Here is a 22,267-nt window from a genome sequence, read left to right on the forward strand (position 1 = left end):
TTTTTCTTCCTTAACATGTATTCTTTCAGAAAAGTCGAAAGAAATGGTAGAAAATCCACATTAAGGATTTTTTATTTTACTTCATTTTGTCTCTTTCGTCAGTAAATTTCTCCTAAATTCACCAAGAGTTAACAGCTACTGTGACATACTATGCTGTGCCTGTCAGGTAAAGCTCTCTCTCCTGAACAATGATGTAAGCTCCAAAAATAGTAATTTCCTCAGTATCCACAACCAATCATAAAAGTACAAACATTAACAATCTATGGAATTTTACAGTACAAGTTTTCTCAAAATGAGTTTTTCCTCACACTCTAAGCCTTTAGTTTCCACTTCAGCAGCACTTACAGAGACCAAACCTTCCAGTTTTATTCCTGTCTATATTCTGAAGACTTTCACAGAGGGGATTGTTGATATATCATTCAAAGCCTGATTTATACAACATTTTATTCCTAAAAACATGGCAAAATTTGATTGGGCTGGTGACAGTACAGTGCTAAAAAGAGAAAATCCCCTCAATAAAAACGTATGACTCTAATATGTCAACAAAATAAAACAAACATTTTGAAAGTGACTTTATCCATTGTTCAGATTTAGTTTCTGGAAATGTATGAAAATTAGTGCACATTTCATATTGCCTCATTTACATATTGATTGACCTGACTAAGAGCGCACTGCTCGAAACGTTGTCTCCTTTTTTAGTCCTCTAATACATTTTTGTATGGGAGCTCCTACAGTGTGGCAAGTCCTTTCTTCTTTTCGTTTCGCCTCCCTGGACTCAGCACCTGGTTGCACTTTTGGATGTGCGTGAGCCTTTTTTGTTCATCATTTACATATTTAGACATAACATTTGACAAAACTTGTAATACAAAAATATTTGTCTTACTGTAAGTGATAAACTTGGGAAGTTTCATAGTGATATCTGTTAGTTAAACATTTTACCCGTTTCACCTTGTCCCCCCTTAATACTTTATAAATGCCTCATCATGACTCATCATTTGAACTGTATCTGAAAATACACTTAACAAAAATATAAACGCAACACTTTTGTTTTTGCTCCTATTTTTCATGAGCTGAACTCAAAGATATCAAACTTTTTCGATGTACACATACTGTTTCTGTAAGATATTGTTCACAAATCTGTCTAAATCTGTGTGACCCTAAGGCAGGCCACAATAAAAGGCCACTCTAAAATGTGCAGTTGTACTGTATTGGGTGGGTTTGGGGGTCAAAAAACCAGTCAGAATCTGGTGTGACCACCGATCACCATTTGCCTCACGCAGTGCAACACATCTCCTTCACATAGAGTTGATCAGGTTGTTGACCGTGGCCTGTGGATCGTTGGCCCACTCCTCTTCAATGGCTCTGCGAAGTTGCTGGAGATTGGCAGGAACTGGAACACGCTGTCGTATACGCGGATCCAGAGCATCCCAAACATGCTCAATGGGTGACATGTCCGGTGAGCATGTTGGCCATTCAAAACTGGGATGTTTTCAGCTTCCAAGAATTGTTTACAGATCCTTGCAACATGGGGCCGTGCATTATATGTATTAATATAACCCTATTATCATGCTGCAACATGAGGTGATGGTCGTGGATAAATGGCACAACAACGGGCCTCTCATTCAAAATGCCATCAAAAAAAATCAACACCGATATGTTTTTCCGTGTGTGGGCTGTGTATGAAAGTTCAGTGTAAGTGTGAAGAAGAGATACAGCTGTACACACACATGAAATAACAACTTGTGTTTTACTTATGTGCACATAAATGGAAGACGCTGAACCAAAATGACTTTTTCTCTCTGCAGTTTCTTCTCTCTCATTGTACAATCAGAGCTTCAGTGACTGTGTATAGATTTGTACACAATACTGTGTCTGAACGCAACCTGTGCAGACACAGTAGTTCTGTTTGCCCTGCAGCTCCTGTGCAGGCACGTTAATAAATCTTCAAAGAGTGGAGAAACTAGAACACCTAAACAGTGACACCATAATTAGGATTATTTGTTGTGGTTCAGTGTGTGAAAGACTTAACAGGGTTTGTTACACACACATAAAAATTATCTCCCCCTGATCCTCTCTGTTGTTGTCACTGTAGTCTACAGACATAATGTTTGTTGTAGTTGTTTCCCCTCATTTTTAAATTTGGTGTGATGCTGTATGAATTAATTGAAAGCAGAAACCTAGCAAGTTTTTCAAGATCCCTAAAGTTTGCATTCTTTTTTTAAAGGGCATCATTCCTGACCTGATTTTCAATTTGATTTTAAAAAAGGCTGCATGAAAAAAAAAAAATTATTTGAAAAAAAAAAAAAAACTCTATAGGAGACAAAAATGGAAAAACATCACTTGATTAGTTTCTTTTTGTATGCTGTACACATGAAGGCATGCGGGGGGGTTAGCTGTTGTTGATTTTTGTATGCTGTACACATGAAGGCATGCGGGGGGGGGTTAGCTGTTCTCTCACTAGAGGGCAGGCCTTGATCATTGTGTGTAGCCTACATACAAAAAGCATGAGCTGAGTAAGGAAAAGAGAGGTTTAAGGACTTTTTTTTGGAAATTGGTGCTGAGATGCACATTTCAACATGCTACTGGATTAACAGAAAATAACCGATGAAGGGTAGATTTTATTAACCTCCATGCTGAATTTCATCCTGCTCCACAACTGTTAACAGTGTGCATGGTGCGATGGTACGAATTAGTCACTGCTGGTGATCCTGACTCATTGAAGTTGCTCTGCAGCTGGCAGTTAATCAAACAGAAATGAACTGAAGCCAATAAGTCTAATAAAAGCAACATCTTAGACCACAACACAGGACCTGAAACAAGCTGTAACTTCTACACCAGGTTCAAACTTTCCTGTTTTCTAGACACGTCACTCCCCTCGTATATTAACGGAGTGATGTGTGCATTGAGTCTGTAAAAACCGTCTGGAACAACGTCCATACACACAAATGACAAATTATACAAAAGGCATGTGCAGAATTAAAAATAAAGGGGTTAACCCCGTTTTTCAAATGTTCATTTTCACTTTCTGAGTGTGTGCAGCAGTCAGGTGAAACACCTCCTCCAGATGTTTCTCTCTGTAAAGATTATAGCTGTGGATAAATTACAGCATTCCTGTTCGACCGGCATTCTCACTTCTCTTCACTCAGTTTGTTTCTGTCGCTCAGCTCCTGCCTGTTTTTCTGCTGTCGATCAATTATTTCTTTCCCTGTTTGATTCTTTCTCTTGCTGAGGTATTTGCGTATCTCTTCATGTTTTTGTTTATTTTTGTCCTTGATACCTGTGTATAATTCATCACCGCCTGCAGTGTGTATGTGTTTTTCTTGTGCTTGATGTTCCCCTCATGTTTGCCTTACAGGAGGGTATTGCCGCACAGAATTGTTGGTAATTGTAGATAGTATGTCTTACACTCTTGTGCACTCTTGTGTAGTAGACCTCACTCCACTATCACAATGTAATCACTGTATCCTTCCCATTTCCATCTCAAAACAGCATCTTAGCTGTGAAAAATCCATTTGACTAACAGCCCTTTTTTGCCAATCAAAGCTCCCATCACACACGGCCACACTTTGACCTCTTGCAAAGGAGACTGTTCTCCTGCTGGTCGTGGTTACATGATGCGTATCAGTTGACATGGCTGGCACCACATAATGAGCTTGGCGATGTACACTGTCATCTCTTGATAATTCCCCTGGTTCAAATCCTGTTAGCGATGACAGTCACTATCTTCCTCAACACAGGGCTGCACACTGTGCTGTGAGTGGGATGTGTTTATCTGTCATAGCGTACAATAGAATTTGTACTTCCATTTATTTAACGCAGGAGAAAATCATATTGGTTTGAATAAAAAATGTGCCACAAAAAACATTCACCCTTATTATGGACTGGTATAATAACACTCTGCTAACCAACACACACACAAAAAGTGCTGGCATTCTGTTGATATAGTCCAAAGGGGAGATGAGACCTTCTACCAAACTACAAGAGACAACTTCTAGAAATATGAGTTAAGGCTATACAACAGTTGTTTCAAACTGAACTCTCTGCAGGGCCAGTTTCCATATTGAAAGAATATAATGAAGGCTAGATGTCTTTGGTGTTTAGGGCTACGTTTCCCTTGCAGCCCAATGTCCCTGGAAGATGCATATAAAAAAATATTAGACAGCTTACTGATCCTCCGGTTGAAGCCCCTCCCATTCTTGTGACCCTGGATTTCTTTAGTCCTGTTAAACTTTTTTCTAACATCTCCCTGTACTTTTTGGCAGGATAATGTTGAGCTTGCTCAACCTCTGTGATATTTTGGCATAGACCTTTTCGCTGTGGGTCCCTCCAATTCTTGATATGGATATCATCTTCTTCAGCATTTAAATGCTGAGCAAGGCCTGCATCTCGTTGTCAGTCCATCAGTCTGACACTTTCTTTTGAGTCTCCATCTCAATCCAGTGGTCACCTTGGAGCTTCAAGTGAAATAAATGCAGTAATAACTCAGCACTGCAGACCACACCCCACTAAATTTCTGAACCGTGGAAAAGTACCTTTTTAAGGGGTAGATCAATTACCCCTCAACTAAATCTAGACCCTGGTCAAAGTGGTATAGTTCCTCAAAAGGTTCCCGGGGAAAGACCAGGAGTGATCAGTGAAGGGCCAAAAATGAATCGGGATGAAGGGTCATGGGCCAAAACATTCATGCGGCAGTGCATCAAATTAAATACCCCTATGGCATTTATGTGTAAAATACACATAGAAAGTAACTTTGCGGTGCATCCTGTTGCGGGCTTGAGTTTGGGCCAAAAATAATCGGTCGCTGGCCGACTTTGTCCCATGGACCCCAAATTGGGCAGCCCAGCTGTAGACCATGAAGGATGAACCAAACGATGCAGCCAATGAAATAGGCCACAGTAAGTTGTGACATCACAATAGTGTAAAAAGTAAAAATATTAACTCAACTGTAGCACTTGGACTGATGTGAAAAAGGCCACATGCATCTTAAACTTGCCACTTAAATAGGAACTGACCGGTTGGATTGACTTTTTATGTACTTTTGTTTGCTTGTTTATCTGCAAGAGAAAGTCCATAGTTGTAAACCAGAAAGAAATAGGTCACGGCAAATGCAGCAGCTTTAAACCTGAGGAGGTAGTGAGTGAGTAATCTTTAACCACTGCACTGTGAGCCTGGGCCGACACAGCTGGGTGGAGTCCGGCTCTGTGGGGCCTTGTACCTGCTCGTGTTTTCCCGGGGCGGGGGTGTAGAACTGCCGGTGACACGCGGGGCTCGGCTCCACCTCCTCCCGGGCAGGATGAGCCCAGAGCTGCGTGCAGGCTGTACCGCTGCTCCACCGGACACTGAGCTCATACGGGCGGTGCAGCCGGACGGAGCGGAGCGAGTGCGTGTGTGTGCGTGTGTGTGTGAGAGAGAGAGACAGAGAGAGGGGGAGAAGGAAAGCGAAAGAGGGAGAAAGTTGTGCGCGTGTGTGACTGTGTGTGTGTGAGTGAGTGAGAGAGGGAGGGAGCCGAAGAAAACTACTGAGCAGGTGAGCTCCATCTAATCTTCACTGAAACCAAACTACGCACAAACATCATTGTAAAGTTTATTCACCGTGATACTCCTACGGGGGCAATGGAAGTTTATATGAATCGTGTGTCCCGTGGTCGCCCGTGGTGCTACTGTAATAGCCTTATAATACTGGCACAGCAATGGGAACTTTGACTGTTGTGTTTTTAAATGTTTTCAGGTTTATTTCACTTTTAGGCAATTGTCAGTATTTATGATAAAGTGCAACCCTTTGCAGGACAACCACAAACTCTTATTGAGGTGGTTTTCTCATTGAGCTGCATGTTTGACCAGTCAGCAGGAGATTAACTCCAGGATGCTACTGCCCTAAAAAGAAAAGAAAAATAACCTGTGCATTATTGCATGAGGCACAAAGTGTAAAGCAGCATGACGCGTGCAGGTTGTTGTTGTTTTCTGGGCTGTTGTGCATAAAGTTTCTTTGAGGAAAATGTAGAAAATGGGATGCATTTCTTTGTGGGAAAACCAAGTATCAGATGACAATTACAATTTATCAAAGACATTCTTTACTAAGATATATTTGGTTAGACATGATGTGAAATCCAGCCAACAAGCAAAACATCAAATACCAGAAGTTGACTCAGACCTGTGCTGAAGAAACAAGAGAAAGCTGAAGTGTGTGGGTCCATGTGTGTGTGTCACCCCTGGCTTGGGGGCAGATTTGTGACACTGTTGCACACATTCCTACCAGATTAACCAGACAGATTAATGGAGTGGGTTCAGATTCACCATCTACACTGATATAAATGAATAATGTTTAGATTTTATTTCAAACAAGGCAACAATAAATATCTACATTTAGCTTTGAAAAGCATGTTCTCCTAATTGGTGGTGTTGGTGTATCTTGAACTGTGAACATATTTCTATTCCTCCTCTCCCTCTTCAGCAGCTCCTTTAAATTCAAAGAAATTCCACTTTGCCATTTATTTCTTTTCAGCAGCTTGTCAGGGTATTTAGACATGTGTGTGTTGGGAGGTGCATGTTCTCATGGCCCCTATGGGCTTAGTCCAGCTTTAATCAGCTCAAGGACCTGGCCTCTCGCCCCGCTGCTGAGATCAACTCTAACCTGAAGGGTTAAGAGGATCCACGAGTACCTCAGACCCCAAATGGTAGAACAGACCATGTGGGTGAGAGGGTGTACAGGGAGGGACTACGCTGCCTCTCAATTAATTGATTAACAGGAAACCAAGGCTTTGATTAGGACTGCAGGGTATTGGAACAACACCCACCTGTTATTGTTTTATGTCTATTTTACTTAAACTGGTTTTGTTTTTGTGATTAAATCTTCCTGTCTCATTTTTAAGATTGTGGTTTGCGACCAGAGGGGGCGAGGCCTGCTTCTGTTGTTTGATTAGCTGATTAAGAATGATTGTGAGTAATTGCACTACAGTACTTAAGCATGAAGAGACTGCGTGTTGCTCATGAGTAACACGTTTTGTGTGTTCAAGAAACATTTAATTGGAGTATTGTATTTAAGGTTGCACACATTGTTGATGAGGCCACTGAAACTAAGCTGCACAGCCCTCTGTGTGATGATACTGTGATATGCATAGGTCCTCTTACTGTAACTATCAAGTACAGTATGAGGGCTCAGATGCTCAAGTTTTGTTTAAGAGCAGAATTTATTAACTTATATAAATGGTTTTACATTAATCATTTGGGCTGAGTGTGCAGGCAATGGCACAGATCAGGTACTGTATGTGTTAGTGTGTCTCACACAACATTAGCGCCATTAAAGCAGAAGTAAGCGGAATGTTTGTGTTAATATAAGTCTTAAATAGTTATATCTTCCGACAGCAAGCCAAGTGTTTGGTCTGAAACACGGGTCTGTCAGTCACTCTGCTCTGCTGTAAGAGAAAGAGAGAAAGAGAAAACTTTCCTTGTATCCTACAGCCTTTATCCAATGAGGAGAGAGAACGGCATAAAGGGGCAGTCCTCTCTGTGTGTGCAGCCAAGGGATGCGCGTGAATGTGGTGACGTAGGGACGAGGACGGGGACTGCTAACTCCATCGACTGACAGGAAGTTAGCCAAAACGACCGGATCGCTTACTTCTGCTTTAATGAGACATCAGCTCCGGGTCTATGTCCATTGGAGGATGTAGTCCATGAAGGTGTGGCCCTTCGTAGCCATTGTAGATTGCAAAGGCCAAACCAAAATGCAACAGTTTCACCAATGGATGGTTTATGCACCACCTCTTACCTTTACATTTGTCTCACAAAGCACCGTAGTTCCTCTAATATACCAACCTGGATGACGCTTTAAGATTTTGGTGCTGTACTGTTAGCAGAAACACAATACTTGCATTTAACAGTTAATCCTCAGGTTCTTTGTTGGGATTAGGCCAGGTGGGATCCACCTGTTAGTGCCTTTGTTTCCCAAGAGAGGGAGGAAACATTTCAGGTCGGGCCTGCAGGTAGGCTACCTTTGATATGGGACAGCATTATGGTTGTCCTGCTGTTCGAATGCAGCTTCTGAAGGGTGCAGCCCCCAAATTAGGACACAGGAGCTGTGTCTGCATCAGGGTCTGTATCCTGTAGAGGACATGGTCTACGTCTACGAAGACTTATGTCCTCTCTAGACCATGAGGTTTGGACCAGAACATTGGTCTATCCTACAGAACAGGGCTCGGTTCGTTTCTGGGCCTACCCAAAGTGTGACTGCTGTTGCCTAGCAACCTCAACAGCTGCAGCTCATTTAGCTGATCACTCATTGGAAATTCGTCACAGACTAGACCATTGGAAAAATGAAAACACAAAGAGAAAACTCAAAGGACATGGCGATGGAATGTGTAAGTAAAATGATTTCAATTTACTCTTCCTCCACTGCCGCCATCTCCACACCATAATAACAGTTACCCAGGGGGCAAAATCCCAGTTTTATGAAAAACGGACACGGAGCGTTGTAAAAGGTTTGACACCAGAAATGATATCTAGGAATTTCAAGGATTAAAACCTGGGTGGACAACCCGGTCAACTAGCTGCTGAAAAGCTACAGGGGGCCAAAACCCCTTTCTTGGGTCATTTTGCTGGCGAAATGATGTAAATGCAAATATTTAGGTACTACAATGGCATAAATAGTCATACAACTATAACATTTGGCAGAGAGTATCTTGACACATAGGGGGAGGCAGGAAAAAAAACATTCTGGGGTTTGTTGCAACTCGATTTTAAGATATCACCCTCAACATCCCAAAAAAGACCAAAAAAAGTACTGTTCGCCTGACAAATTCTCATGAAAATTATTATTTTTCAGCACTTTATGGAGAATATCTATGCTTAACATGTATATAGAAAGATTCCTTAATTCATAAGCTTCCATTTAAGTCCAAGATAGCCTTTCTACTAGCTACTGGAAAGCCACAGGCTGTCTCCAAACAATGCAACACCTATTGTGAAAAACTATGTTAACTGGCCTGATCAGAAACCATTCTATTTCTGGTCTCCCCAAAGTGAACAGATAGATAGAGAAGACCGTTGGCCACAGCAAGTGGAGCTTTTCAGATAGAAAGGCTATCTTGGACTCAAATGGAAGCTTATGAATTAAGGAATTTTTCTATATACATGTTAAACATAGATATTCTCCATAAAGTGCTGAAAAATAATAATTTTCATGAGAATTTGTCAGGCGAACAGTACTTTTTTTGGTCTTTTTTGGGATGTTGAGGGTGATATCTTAAAATTGAGTTGCAACAAACCCCAGAATGTTTTTTTCATGCCTCCCCCTATGTGTCAAGATACTCTCTGCCACATTTTATAGTTGTATGACTATTTATGCCATTGTAGTACCTAAATATTTGCATTTACATCATTTCGCCAGCAAAATGACCCCAGAAAGGGGCTTTGGCCCCCTGTAGCTTTCCAGCAGCTAGTTGACCGGGTTGTCCACCCAGGTTTTAATCCTTGAAGTTCCTAGATATCATTTCTGGTGTCAAACCTTTTACAACGCTCCGTGTCCGTTTTTTTGCTTTGCCCCCTGGGTAAGTGGATCAAAATGGATTAGGAACAGTTGGAGCCCTAAAATTCGATAAAGGTTGCATATGAAGGAGCCTTTGAAATGGCCATTGCGACTCATTTGGTTTTCAAATGCAGCCTCTGAAGGATGCAACTTGTGAATTCGGACACAGCTTTTCTTTGGAGTCATGACAATAACGTGACTAACGTTGGCAGCATCAAACCCTGGGTCCAAAACAAGGTTAAAAGCTGCTGATTAGTTTTAGCTACTTAAACACTGTTTTACTCAACAAGAAAGCTAATACAAACTGTTTTTTGCAGTTATTGCTGATATATAATCTGTACAATGCCATGGTGAATGTTTTGTTTCCTGCTGCTCCTGTTGTTTTTCTTCACACTGTTTACAGCGCGAAACAGGATAGTAGTTCCTTTGTTGGTTTTGAACTTGTAGCCCCTGTTGATGTGTAGGTAGGGTGACCAGACGTCCCGGATTTTCGGGGACAGTCCCCGATTTGGCCGACCTGTCCCCGGTTAAAGCTGTCCCCGAAAATGTCCCCGATTTGAATGGGGGAGAAACAAAGTTGCGTATGGATACAAACTCCAGTTATTATGGTTAAACCATAGGGTTAAACCAGTATAACTAGCGTGCTGACGTTACGTGCGCGATAAATGGCTTGTACCGACCGGCTGCGGTCTCTTTTTGTTTGCTTTTTTTTTTTTTTTTTTAAATAAAACACACGCGCTGTTACCGCTGTGCTGCGGCATCAGACAGCAGAGCGCTCCTCTGCTCCTCTGCTCGTCTGTGCAGCTGCAGGTGAATGACGGGGGAGCCGACTGGAGAGCCCCTCCTTTTTATTTTAGGGGCACCGTACGCGTTGCAGGTTGCACTCAGAGTTTGTTCTGACTTTCTATCACAGGGAGTGCACAGCATAAGTGTAAATCCTCTCATGTAACACTTTGCTGTGAAATTATGGCTGAAGGCACGAGTGGAAGTGTGCACGTGTTGACAAGCTCCCATGAGTTGATTGACATAAAATTAAAAAAAAACATAATAGCCTAATAAGAAGAAGAATCAGAGTAAAATCAGAATACAAGTTATTGTTATCAGTTAACAGTTTGTGTCCAAACAAATATTATTTAGCTCCTAAAAATAATTTGGCTTTGTTGAGCATCTGTGTCTGCAATAGTGACTGTCTGGCAGAGTTGGCTAATAAAATAGGACTCTTTTATGTCAGTGGGTAGTGGCAGAGGCCTGCACAATGACCTGGCCTTAGCAATGACCATTACTGAGTCAGAATAAACTAACTACACTGTAAGAGACAATATTTGTATTAGGCTATATTTACTGTATTTAGGCTGCACTGTCATTTTGTAACATTTTGGTTGGTGTGCCACGGGATTTTTTTAATGAACATGTGCCATGGCTCAAAAAAGTTTGAAAAACACTGAACTAAGAATCCATCCAGGAGTGTGATAGTGTTTGTTTGGTGCAGAAGCCTCTTTCAGCACTGGCTTCTGTTTTGTTGTTGTTGTTTTTGTTGGTTTTGCTGATGCTGTTGAACTGGTAGCCAGAAGTGACTGAGAGGTTGGAAGGGTTATGGGTAACTTCTTATTGGCTACTCATTTGCTTTGTCAAATACATTAACATGTAATTGCCCCTGTTATTCATTTCATAATGATAACATTTGAATTTTGACCACCGCGCTGAAAATGTCCCCGATTTTCATTTCGGAAATCTGGTCACCTTATGTGTAGGTGTATAGTTTTAATAGAGAAAACTATTCAAAGTTTGTTGGGAATTTATGAAATGTCATAAAAACAAATCTTGATTGTCTTGATGGTTGAAAAAGAAAAAAAAGACATAGATTTAACTTCTTGGCCATCTCATCCCACCCCTGGATGCCTGATAATCTATAGATCAGGACAGATCTCTTTGCCATCAGCTGCCTATCACTCTGTCACTGAGTCTTTGATATGTGAGCCTCTGTCAGGTCTCTGCAGGCTCCGACGCTCATAATCACGTCCCCTCATACAAAACAGCCCCTCTGTGTAGCACGCTGATTACAGGGCCTGATTACTGCTCCTCCTCACGTCTCACTCTCATGCTCTCGTCTTCCTGTTTTAGGATGATGTCAGTGTCTACAACTAATGATTACTTTTAGAGTCAGGGGATATAAAGGTTTTATAGATTAAAAATCTATTAATGATTTGAAGTGTTTAACAAATTTTAAAGGTGTGAAACCCTATCCCTCAGCTATTTTATATGTATCTTAATTACCAATCATATTTTTAATACATTCTCTGATTTTACTGTCTTATTGTTTGGTCAGTGTGTTGACTATCTCCTATCTTACACTAGCTATATTCTTGTATTTAATAACACTTCACCTCATATCTCTTGGTAGCATCATTCATAAATCACTTTTTTCCCACATCTCTGAGACAAAAAGTGGTTGAAAAAAAATACATCCACCACTTTCTCCAAGTGCCAACCTCCGTACATGTTTTATGTCTCTTTTAAAGCCGTTTTATTTAATATACACAAAGTGCCTGTAGAACTTGGCTTTCACTTTACATCAACACTTAAAGTTAACAACACATGTGACAGCTGAGTGGGTTTTTTATTGCTCTCAGTCAGTCTAATGAGCTGCAATCATAGACATGGACTCTGAGGGTATAACACAGATCTTTGACTGTATCATGGTTGGTCTTTTCGCCCTCTGCTGCTCATACACAAAGGGGGGATTTACACTGGAAATGGCTCTCGAATCAATAACAGGAAATGCAATTTCCTTACTAAAAAAGAAGGCCAATTATCCTGCTGGCCTTTTATATTGTCAGGAAGCACTGATTGCCTCTTTGCTTTTCAAGTGCCTATAAAGTGAGACACAAGTGTCAGTTGGAGGGATGTCGTGATACTAGAAAATTGACTATGTAGTCAAGACAAGTCTAAAATGTGTCTGCCTTCACTTGAAACTCTCTGTGATGCCATTTGCACGCAGGCTTTTGGTCGTCTACCTTGTCCATGTCAAATCACAAATCTCCATACACGTTCCTCTTGCCGCTGCCAATCCACATGTCGTTGTTGGTAGACGTTTGCACTGTGGGGTTATCAACTTGTTCTCTGCTGGCACGGTGGTCCACAGTGTTTACCATTGTCACCTCACAGTCTGAAAGTTCTGTGTTCAATCCCCTGTATGGATTCTGTATGAGCCTGTATGGGTTCTCTATAGGTTAATTCTCAAGACTCAAAGTTGCCCAAAGGTGTTGTTTGTTTCTGTGTATTGGTCCTATGATAGACTGGTGAGCTGTCATGGGTGTGTCCCAGAGGCCTTTCTACTGCAGATATTATACTTAATGGCCATTTGTACCTCATACAACCCCACTTCAAAAAAGCTGAACTATCACTTTAAAGCATGAGTGTAAGGAGGAAAACCGACTTCTTCAATGAATCCATAGTACTAGATTGTGCAAACTATTATAAACCAACTCAAGTAATGGATGAAAACTGCTCAGTGTCATAAACCCCAAACCTAGATGTTAGTGTTTCTGTATCTGCTATTTTGCACTGGATCTCTTTGCATTATGTTTGCTGAAAGATGCCCATTAACATGCGCTGTGTAGAAATAGCACAGACTTCCTTGGACTGTGGCCTCCACAGGATTTAGTGCTGAGTCAAACTCAGACTGGCCCTGTTCACCTCTACCTCTCACCTACTAATTTCTAGTCCAAACATGAATGCGGTGATTGTGGTTGGTGTGGTGCTTGTGTGTCTGCACTGAATTTAATCATCTCAAAACCTCATCATCAGCTACAGTCTGGTCATGTCCTTGCATGAGCTTTATTTGTCGGCCTTGCAGGTGTGTCTTGCTTGGTTTATAGTTAATGATTAATTTTTTATGATGATACCCTTAATGACAGTCAGATTTCAGCGGAAATGTGGCTGTTGTATCCAAGAAAACATAATATGGAGTAATGACAAACTGCACTGGTTGTATAAATGCCCCTCAACATTTTCCATTGGTTGTAGGTGGTGTAGAACAAAGGCCAAGTGAAGGTCAGTTACATTGAATACATTGAATCTGTGATCCTGAAATGCAGAATTTCCTTCGAAGATAATCTTTGTTGTTACTGTAGGATGCCAGAAAGAAATTAAGCAAATACCCTCGTAGTATTATGAGATTTCCTACGGCTCCACCAGTGACAATCTGATGATCTGTGTAGGGGATTAGGAAGTTGTTTCAAGGGAAGACGTCTCCCTGTTTTACACTATGGTTAAACTGAATGCCTGTAGTGGGTGGTCTGTTTCTGCCAAACCAAGCAGACGTTTGATGGATTAACAGGCAGAGTTACCAGTTATCTCAGACTGAAGATCAAAGATGTAAAAAAAATAATAATGTGGGTACAACAAGTTGTGTTGGTTTCGTATCTCTTTTTTATTTAATCATGGAAAATAGTGGTATGAATTTTAAGCATACTGTATATTTCTGTTGCCTAGAAGGGGCTTTCCTCAAAATACTTAACATAGACTGTGCAGTTTTCATTTAGTTTAATTTGGGAGGAAGCACTCATTGTGGCTTCAGGGTGTGTTACAGGAATTTATGACTTCAATGACATACGTTTTTACAAGGTGCCAAAAAAGTGCAGCCATCCATTTTATTTGATACAGAAGAACTGGGTCATTCTGATCAACACAGTAAACACATGTGTAACAATTCCTCGTTATATTTTAACCATTGTGTAAGCCTTGTAGTCTGATTCTGACTTCATGTTTTCTGTTCTGCATGGTCCTGGTTGCCTGACAACTGCACTATGCCAAGACAGGAGGTCACTGCTCCTGACAATGAAGTAGCATGTAATTTTTCTTATGATTGTTAGCCTCTTCCCCATTGATGCCATTGGACAGATGGTTAGCCTCCTCCACATGTCTCTGCTCTACTCCCTCTACTGCTTTACTGGTTTGTACTGTATTAAGATATAAGGTGTTGATTACTGGGCTTTAGAGGTGTGTGGGTGTGTTAGTTTGGACAGAGTGAGGCTAGATGTAACTTTATTTTTAATCCATAGCTGCTGCATGCTTTATAGCTGCACCGCCTACAGGTGAGCATGCTGTCAATCATCATCTCATCTAACTGTTACATTGTCTTTGTAAACACATCTTATTTAGTACAATACCTGACTGATTCAATGCCAGTTCAAAGTTTTATTTGTCTTATGCCAAGGGAAAGTCTAAAAATAAGTAAAACAGTGAATTTCCCAACAAGCAGGGGTTTACACATGCTCCTGCAGGTGTTTGCCAGGGAATATGTTGATGACTTAATAATGGCTCAACTAATTTAAAAGAATATATTATACAGTTTGTTTAAAAAGTATCCTCTAGCAGCTATAACACTAGAACATTACATATTATGCTGTCGATAAAGTTAGCCAATGACACAGAAATCTTTTCGGTTTAGCAAAATGAAATGGTTAAAGCAGAAGTAAGTGGTCCGGTCGTTTTCGCTAATGCTGCGTTCCAGGCAGGCTTTTGAAATCGTAAATTACAGCTTCAAGTCACAACTTACGACTTTGTAGCGTTCCAGGCAACCCACTCGTGTTTTTCCGACCTGTTTTACCGGTGAAAGTCACTATAACGGCCACTCATAACTTCCGACCGGTGAACTCGTACCAGATCGAACTGGTACCACTTCACGGTCGGAATACGAGTTTCCTTGAACGCACCATAACAGTCCTCGTCCCTACGTCGCCACATTCACGGCGTTCCTTGGCTGCACACACAGCCCTGCATGCCGTTCTCTCTCCTCATTGGATAAAAACTGTAGGATACGATAAATGTTTTCTCTTCGGCTCAGAGCAGAGCAGAGGGACTGAGAGACCCGTGTTTCAGTCCAAACACTCTATGTAAGTGATTGCTGTCGGAAGATATAACTATTTAAGACTTATATTAACACAAATATATCACTTACTTCTGCTTTAAATTCTCAAAAACCTCAAAATAAATCAAATTTGACAAGGTTGGCTTTGTATAAGCAGTATAAGTGGCTAGTGTTGGCTAATAATAGCGACACTGATGAACAATATGAAGATAACATAACAAGACTTGCTTTTGTATGATTGAATATGGTGTTACATTTTATTTAGTTCAAAATAAGTTTCAACACATTGGTGCAGATGTTCAGGTGCTTGGATTCATCTGCTTTGGGTACACATCTGGACTAGATGCCAGTGGTGCAGATAGCTGCTCTAAATAATGAGTCACCTGCTTGTGCAAACTTCCTCCATGATCTCACCTGAATGATCAGATCCCATTTCCAGCCCAGCCTTGTTTTACAAGACCTGAACAACAGTGTGGAGCTGCAGTCCACTGGCACTGGCAGTGTGTTGAGTGGCTCAGTCTAAAGGCCTTCATTTGCTGCTGTGTACACAAACTTACAGTCAGGCTTATCGTGTTATGGTGCTCAGGGATATGGGAACCTGGTATTGTTTGGACTAGTGTCTCAAGATTTCTTGGCTTTGTCTCAGTGTTCCACCAAAGTTATAGAGGTGGGACTACACTGTCTACGGGTCTCCTCTTATCTTATTGTAGTGATACTGTGTGTGTGAGTTTCAGTCAAAGTCTCTGCTCAAGGTCTCTGAGAGAAACAGCTCCACTCTAACAATGATATCTTATTCTTCCATTGTCCTTCACTCATACAGTATGTGAGTTGAACATACACCATTTTTGTGTTTTTATATAAATATTACAAACATACCATGTGTATCCATGCATACAATCAGACACAAATGATAACATCTAAAGCCACATGGGACCTAAAACCTAAGCCTGTTATGTGTTGAAATATTCAAAAAATAACAGTCGGCGAATTAGACTGTATACAGTCTACAGCACTGTTGAATAGCCTATATTAGAGTTTACATTGCTCTGGTCTTTTCTTAGAAGTCTTGAGCTTGGATTTAAAAAGTTTAAGGTCTCAGACAAATAAAGCATCCTGAATTGTGCTGGGAGCCAGACTGAATAGAGAATGAGGGTTCTGTGATTGCAAAGTGAAATATTGTCTTAAAATTTGCACGGTATGAGCCTGATCATCCTTTGTCCCAGCTGATTACAGAGCAGTAGGTGAGGGTGCTGTGTGAGAAAATCTCAGTATCTGAGCCTCCTTGTTGACAGTTGCACCTGTAGGTCCGATTGCTTCTTTTGTTAAGTCGGCCTCTCTCTCTCTAACTAGAACAAAGGTCAAAGGTCGTATCATAAGAACACTACAAAGGTGAAAGCTGCTTTGTTTGCTCTTTCACATCTCTATGTCTGGGCATAGCAACCACAAATGCACATCTCCCATTCCTTTCTCTTGGTTGTTGATAATCTAGTCATGGCATCATCAGCTACTTGTTGACCTAGTGACCCTGGCCTGATCTCCAAGACCAGCTCACTTATCACATCCCTTTGTTTTTTACTCCAACTAGAGGTGACAGACAACCAATGTGAAGTCCACAAGCTTAACTTAAACCAATTGTTAAAGCTAAATTTTGCTTTATTATAGCACAAATACCTCTGCAACAGATAGCCCTGTGCTTTGAGATTTGACATTTTCTCCATTTCATCTTCTCCATTTGATGAGAGATTGATGAGAGGATTCATATCACTTTACAATTTTCAGTATCAACAGAAACAACAAACAAAAAAGATCTACCAATTCTCCTGAAGGGCATGAATGTTTAAAGGTCCAATGTGTAAAATGGGGGGAAAACCATGATATCTAGAATTCAGATTCTATATTGCAGCGCTCACTCACTCGTTTGCGCTCACCTCTCCTGTCAACAAAGTAATGGTGGCCTCCGACGACAAAAAAACGTTGTCGTCTTTCACTATTCTCTACCGACTAACTACTAACTCATTCTCTCTGCTGTTTCCTCCTCCTTCTTCTTTCCTTCCGCCTTCCTCTTCATTGGTGTATTTATGAGCGCAAAAATCGCAAGACGCGCTCACTGGATTTTCTGTTCGGCCTGCCGTACAAACATAGCACGCAAGATGGCGATGCTCTCTAAAGTTATATGTATATATAAAATAATAATTATAAGGCTACAAAAACAAAACTAATTTTGTTTTATTGTGATTATACACTTATACAAATGAGTAGTATTCAGATTTAGCCAATAAACCTTGCCAAATATTACACACTGGACCTTTAAATTCATGTGTAGGCTATTTGGTTACAAGTATGCGAGACTCTTTCTTGGGAGGAAGCCGGTACGCGGAGAGAACCCACACATGCACGGGGAGAACATGCAAACTCCACACAGAAGGGCCCCAGCTGGCCGGTGGGTTCAAACCCAGAACCCTCTTGCTGTGAGGTGACAGTGCTAACCACTGCACCACCTTTTTTTTTTTTTTTTTTTTTTAATTATTTTTTAAAATTGTTTAATAAATGGAGTTTAATTCATTTTAGCTGTTGCAGTATTTATTGGACTGGAAACTTCCTAGGATGGCCTGTAGTTGCCTGGCAACTAAATTAGTTAGTAACACTTTGAAAGGCCTATACAACTTATAAAATGTTAGGTTGGTACCAAATTGATGTTTGATTCTCTTTGCTAGGCTAACCATCTGCTAGCATCATTTTTAACGTAGCCTTCATACATTTCAAACCTAGTTGGACTAAACTCTAATTAGAGCCGATCTCAAATTCAATGAACTGTTTTGGTGCAATCCAGACTGATTTCTTGATGTAGGCCTTGATTGGTTTTGGGGAAAGTGCAAACTTTAAGCGCAGGGAGTGAATCTGGGCTGGTCATGATGTAGGGGAAACATTCATCTGTCGGCCATCTCCTGGTAGGCTATTAGTGCCATGATAGAGCTCATGTGGGTTTGATTCAGCGCTGATGCTCAGTGGCCTAGTTTACACCCCAGAATGTGTCCATTACTGTCAGTATCCCTCCTCTCTCGCTCTTCCCCGACTCCTTTTTCCCATTAGTTTTCCATCCTCCCCTTCTTCTGTCTGGTCTTGTTTTAACTATCTCTCTTTCTCCCCTGACTTCCTCTGGCTCTCTTGCCCTTCACTCTCCCTCCGTGTCCAGAAGAAAGGGGTGGTACATTCCAAAAGCCTGGAGACCATTCCCCTCTTTGAGCCAGTGGCCCACAGAGTGACAGAGGAATTAGAATAAGAATAGCTGCCCATTCACCCCAGTGCCCCAGTGACGAGCTGGAGGGAGCGAGGGAGGGCGAAGCATGAGGAGAGGAATGAAGGGGGGGTCCCGCTGCACATGCTGGGTTCCCATTGGCCGGCGGCGTTTCCTCTTGTTTTTACATCGCTGCCATCAGTTGTGCTTTCAAGTTTGTTTTACACATTCTGGCGCACATACACACCACACATGTGCATGCATGCGTAAACATACACACTGGGGTCCAGGAGTTTGCACACGTGCACGCTGGGAGTACGGGAATCTACACACACGCGCGCACACACATAACACACACACTGTCAAGCAAAGTTGGCCTGCAGAGACAGAGAGAGAGCAACTGCGACCACGCAGTGCTGAGGAGAGAGGTGACCTGAGGCAGTGTGAGTATGAAGCTGCGATCAGCTATTGCTAATACTGCACTGATAGGCCTATTGATTCTTACACTGTGACTGTTCTCTGTACATTGTTTTAACAGTGTTTCAGTTAGCTATCTGTAGCTGAATCAGCTGGTGAAGAGTTTAGATTGAATGAGACCTTGTGCTTCCACCCTCATTGCTTGTGGCTAAACTTTAAACTCTTTAACCTATGATGCTGTTGTTGTTTAACAGTGCAACCTGTGGTTTTTTGACTCCTTAGCCATGTGCAGCTTGAGATTTTCATGCCACATGTTCTGTAGAATGATGGTTATATCTTAGTATATCTTAGTTCTTGTTAAAAATCCTGTTCCAGTGTGGAGGTCTTCTTTGCAGACCTCTCTACTTCAACCAGGAGACTGTACAATGAGGGGCCCCTCTGCAGCAGGGCTGTAGTGGGTTTACCATCCTACCTTATCTCAGCTACGCTGCTGCAAGCCCACGCGGGTCATGATGGATGGGGAGTTGGAGCTGTAACCTTCGCCTGAGGAGCCAGTCTTTATTGAAACTAAAATAATCTGTATTTTAGAACTAACCAGGGTTAAATCCAAATAATAATTTTAAAAAATTGTATAGGCTACCGAAAGATAATCAGCATTTTGTCTTTATATGTTTTTATGAAAATAATTTCATACTAGGTCACAAGGTTGTGTTTTGAATCGGGAATATTGCTTAACTTCAGTATTTTGAAGTATTTTCTTTAAATAATGAATCAGTTGCTGCTTCTATCATTCTTTTAATGTTTGTATCCTGCGTTTTCTTTTCCTAATTTTTGTCTTCTTCAACAGAGATGTTTTAAAAACCCGAAAGTGCAATTAGTTTGGAGAATGGTTTTTAGAGTAAGAAGCAGAGCTGCTGCTCTATAATGTTGTGTGTGTGTGTTTTTTTTTGGTTGTTGTTTGTTTACCAGTATGACTGCATTTAGATGATTAGAAAGTGCTGCAGACCACTTAATGAAATGAATGTGTAAGGTTCAACTCGCTCAGTGGTTGAACTTACATGGAGGCAGTGCGTTGTTCGACAGATGAAAGCTGTGCAGCCCTGTCACTTCATTCCCAGATCACACCAAAGCCTTCTAGTCCACAGTCCACACCACTGCATCACACATTGTCAGATTTCCAGGGGAATACAAAACTACATCTGCATTCCACTAAGATGACCCCTGACCTTTCATGGTCATCGTCCAAACGAGTGAACGACAACCACAGTTCTCTGATCCTTGCTTCACTTTTCAGAGTGATGCCTTTTTTTTTTTACCCTGAAGACCTGCTGATCATCAGGTCAAGTCACATCAGTAAAAATTTACAGCAAAGAAAAGTTGTTTTTTTGTTATTGTTGTTTTTTTTGTTGTTGTCAGAGCTGAGAAAGGAGCAGCAGCAGGTGGTGGCTGAGGTCAGAGGGCTGAAACCATGACAGTTGGCAGATCTACTTGGAAAGTGTTGCATGCTAGGCTAAAGGTTACTCAACATTAAGTGGGGGCAGTGGGGCCATGTGGATCCTTGTTACCAAGCTGAGTTTAAAAAATACTTTCCAACAGAAACCTGCTTTAAGTTCACAGAGCTGGATCTAAGTGAAGACTTGTTGATTTGTCATATTTCAGGCAACAGAGCAGAGTTCTCCCTCGGATTAGAAAAGGCACTGGCTCACTTTCAAAGTGAGTCGGCCTTTCCTATAAGCCGTCCTCTTGTCTTCCTTTAACCACAGGTTTACTGTGTCAAATGTAGACAGGAGGTCATCTTGCTCTTGTGTCACAACAACACAACCAAGGCACTTAAACAAGGACAGCTGTAATTTTTATCGTTTAACAGCAGCCACAGCTTTAGCAAGTTGAAGGTAATTATGGTATTTACTGTAAACAAACAAAACCACTGTTAAGACCTGTGAAGGTTTTTTTTTATACCAACACTGCTTTGACACTCTGACAAAGACACGTAGTCAAAGGTTAATAGCAAATTTCCGATTTCTTTTGACCCTGTGAAATGTTTGCACAGCACATCGGCCTCTGGTGTAAAACTCAGACTGTGTACTGTGATTACCCTGTCCTCCGCGTTTTTTCTGCTGTCAGCCGCATTAGGACATTTTAGTGGATCTCTAAAATAATTTCTCATTTTCAATCTGTCTGTTACAGAGAAAGCTTGGTGTCCGTGCACTGAGACATCCTGATGCCCATCATGACTCTGCACCTGAGCCTCCTCCTGCTGGGTGAGTTCAAGTTTTGGCTCATTATTGTTGTTGTCTGTGCTGTTACATCTCACTCTGTAATATATAAATAATAAATCAATCAAGCTTTATTTATATTCTATGCACAGTTATAGCAGTAACATTATGAAAAGTCGAAATAATAGAGTTGAAAACAAATAAATGAAAGGGTTAATAGTAAAAGGGTTAAGGATGGATAGAAATATAACAAAATAAGTGTCATATAATATCATATCATATCATATTGAGAAGATAAGTCTTAAATTTTGGATTAAAAGTATTAGTTTCTCCAGGTCCTCCCAGATCTCCTGATAGTCTTTCCTAGCATTTACAACAACATAAACAATATAATATATAATTTAATATGCTCCATCAAACACACACACACACACACACACACGCACACACACGTACACACTTACACAAAGACACATTGTGTAGGCACACAGAGACCAGACACAGTAAAAAAAACTGGGACAGTAAAAACTTAATGGAAACACAAACAGACTAACAGCAGACAGGTCTGCTTCCAGGCTGTTTGTTCACCTGTGTACATCAATACGCTGCACATGACTCTACAATTAAATAGATTTCTACCCATTTGAGCCATTAGAAAAAGTGAAAATAGGACATAAATATGTGGTGGTCGGTGTTAATGATGTGGAGGGCTGCTAAGCTCCTCTCTTGTTTATTCTTGTTAGACTGTAATGAACTAAACTACATGCGACTGTCATGTTTTAGCTGCCACCGTCAGAGAGAGATTAGCTGAGCTACACTGCACCAGAGCTCAGAGTGATAAGACATTTTTTATACATCAAAATCTTTAAAGGACTAAAGATAAATGTTGTTTTGACGCCTCTGTTGCTAATGGAATATTAAAAACTAGTCTCAGCAGAGCAACTTATCGCACTCAGTGTTATCTTCTTATCTTCTTATCTTATCTTCTAAATCGTGACATTTAGCCC

General features: G+C 41.0%; 1 protein-coding gene across 1 annotated transcript in view; it reads left to right on the plus strand.

Annotated features, from left to right (window-relative positions):
* The first annotated feature begins 5,506 nt into the window (after positions 1-5,506).
* lamb2l (laminin, beta 2-like) overlaps positions 5,507-22,267 on the plus strand; it is a 64,012-nt gene continuing 47,251 nt past the window's right edge. Inside the window, exons 1-2 of the mRNA XM_085781108.1 lie at positions 5,507-5,527; positions 21,234-21,305. Of these exons, the coding sequence (XP_085637234.1) occupies positions 21,266-21,305 (40 nt within the window). The 5' untranslated portion in view covers positions 5,507-5,527; positions 21,234-21,265. The remainder of the gene's footprint in view (positions 5,528-21,233; positions 21,306-22,267) is intronic.

Source organism: Trachurus japonicus, chromosome 7 (assembly GCF_045865225.1).
Source record: "Trachurus japonicus isolate A0001 chromosome 7, Traja_1.0".
Taxonomy (NCBI): domain Eukaryota; kingdom Metazoa; phylum Chordata; class Actinopteri; order Carangiformes; family Carangidae; genus Trachurus; species Trachurus japonicus.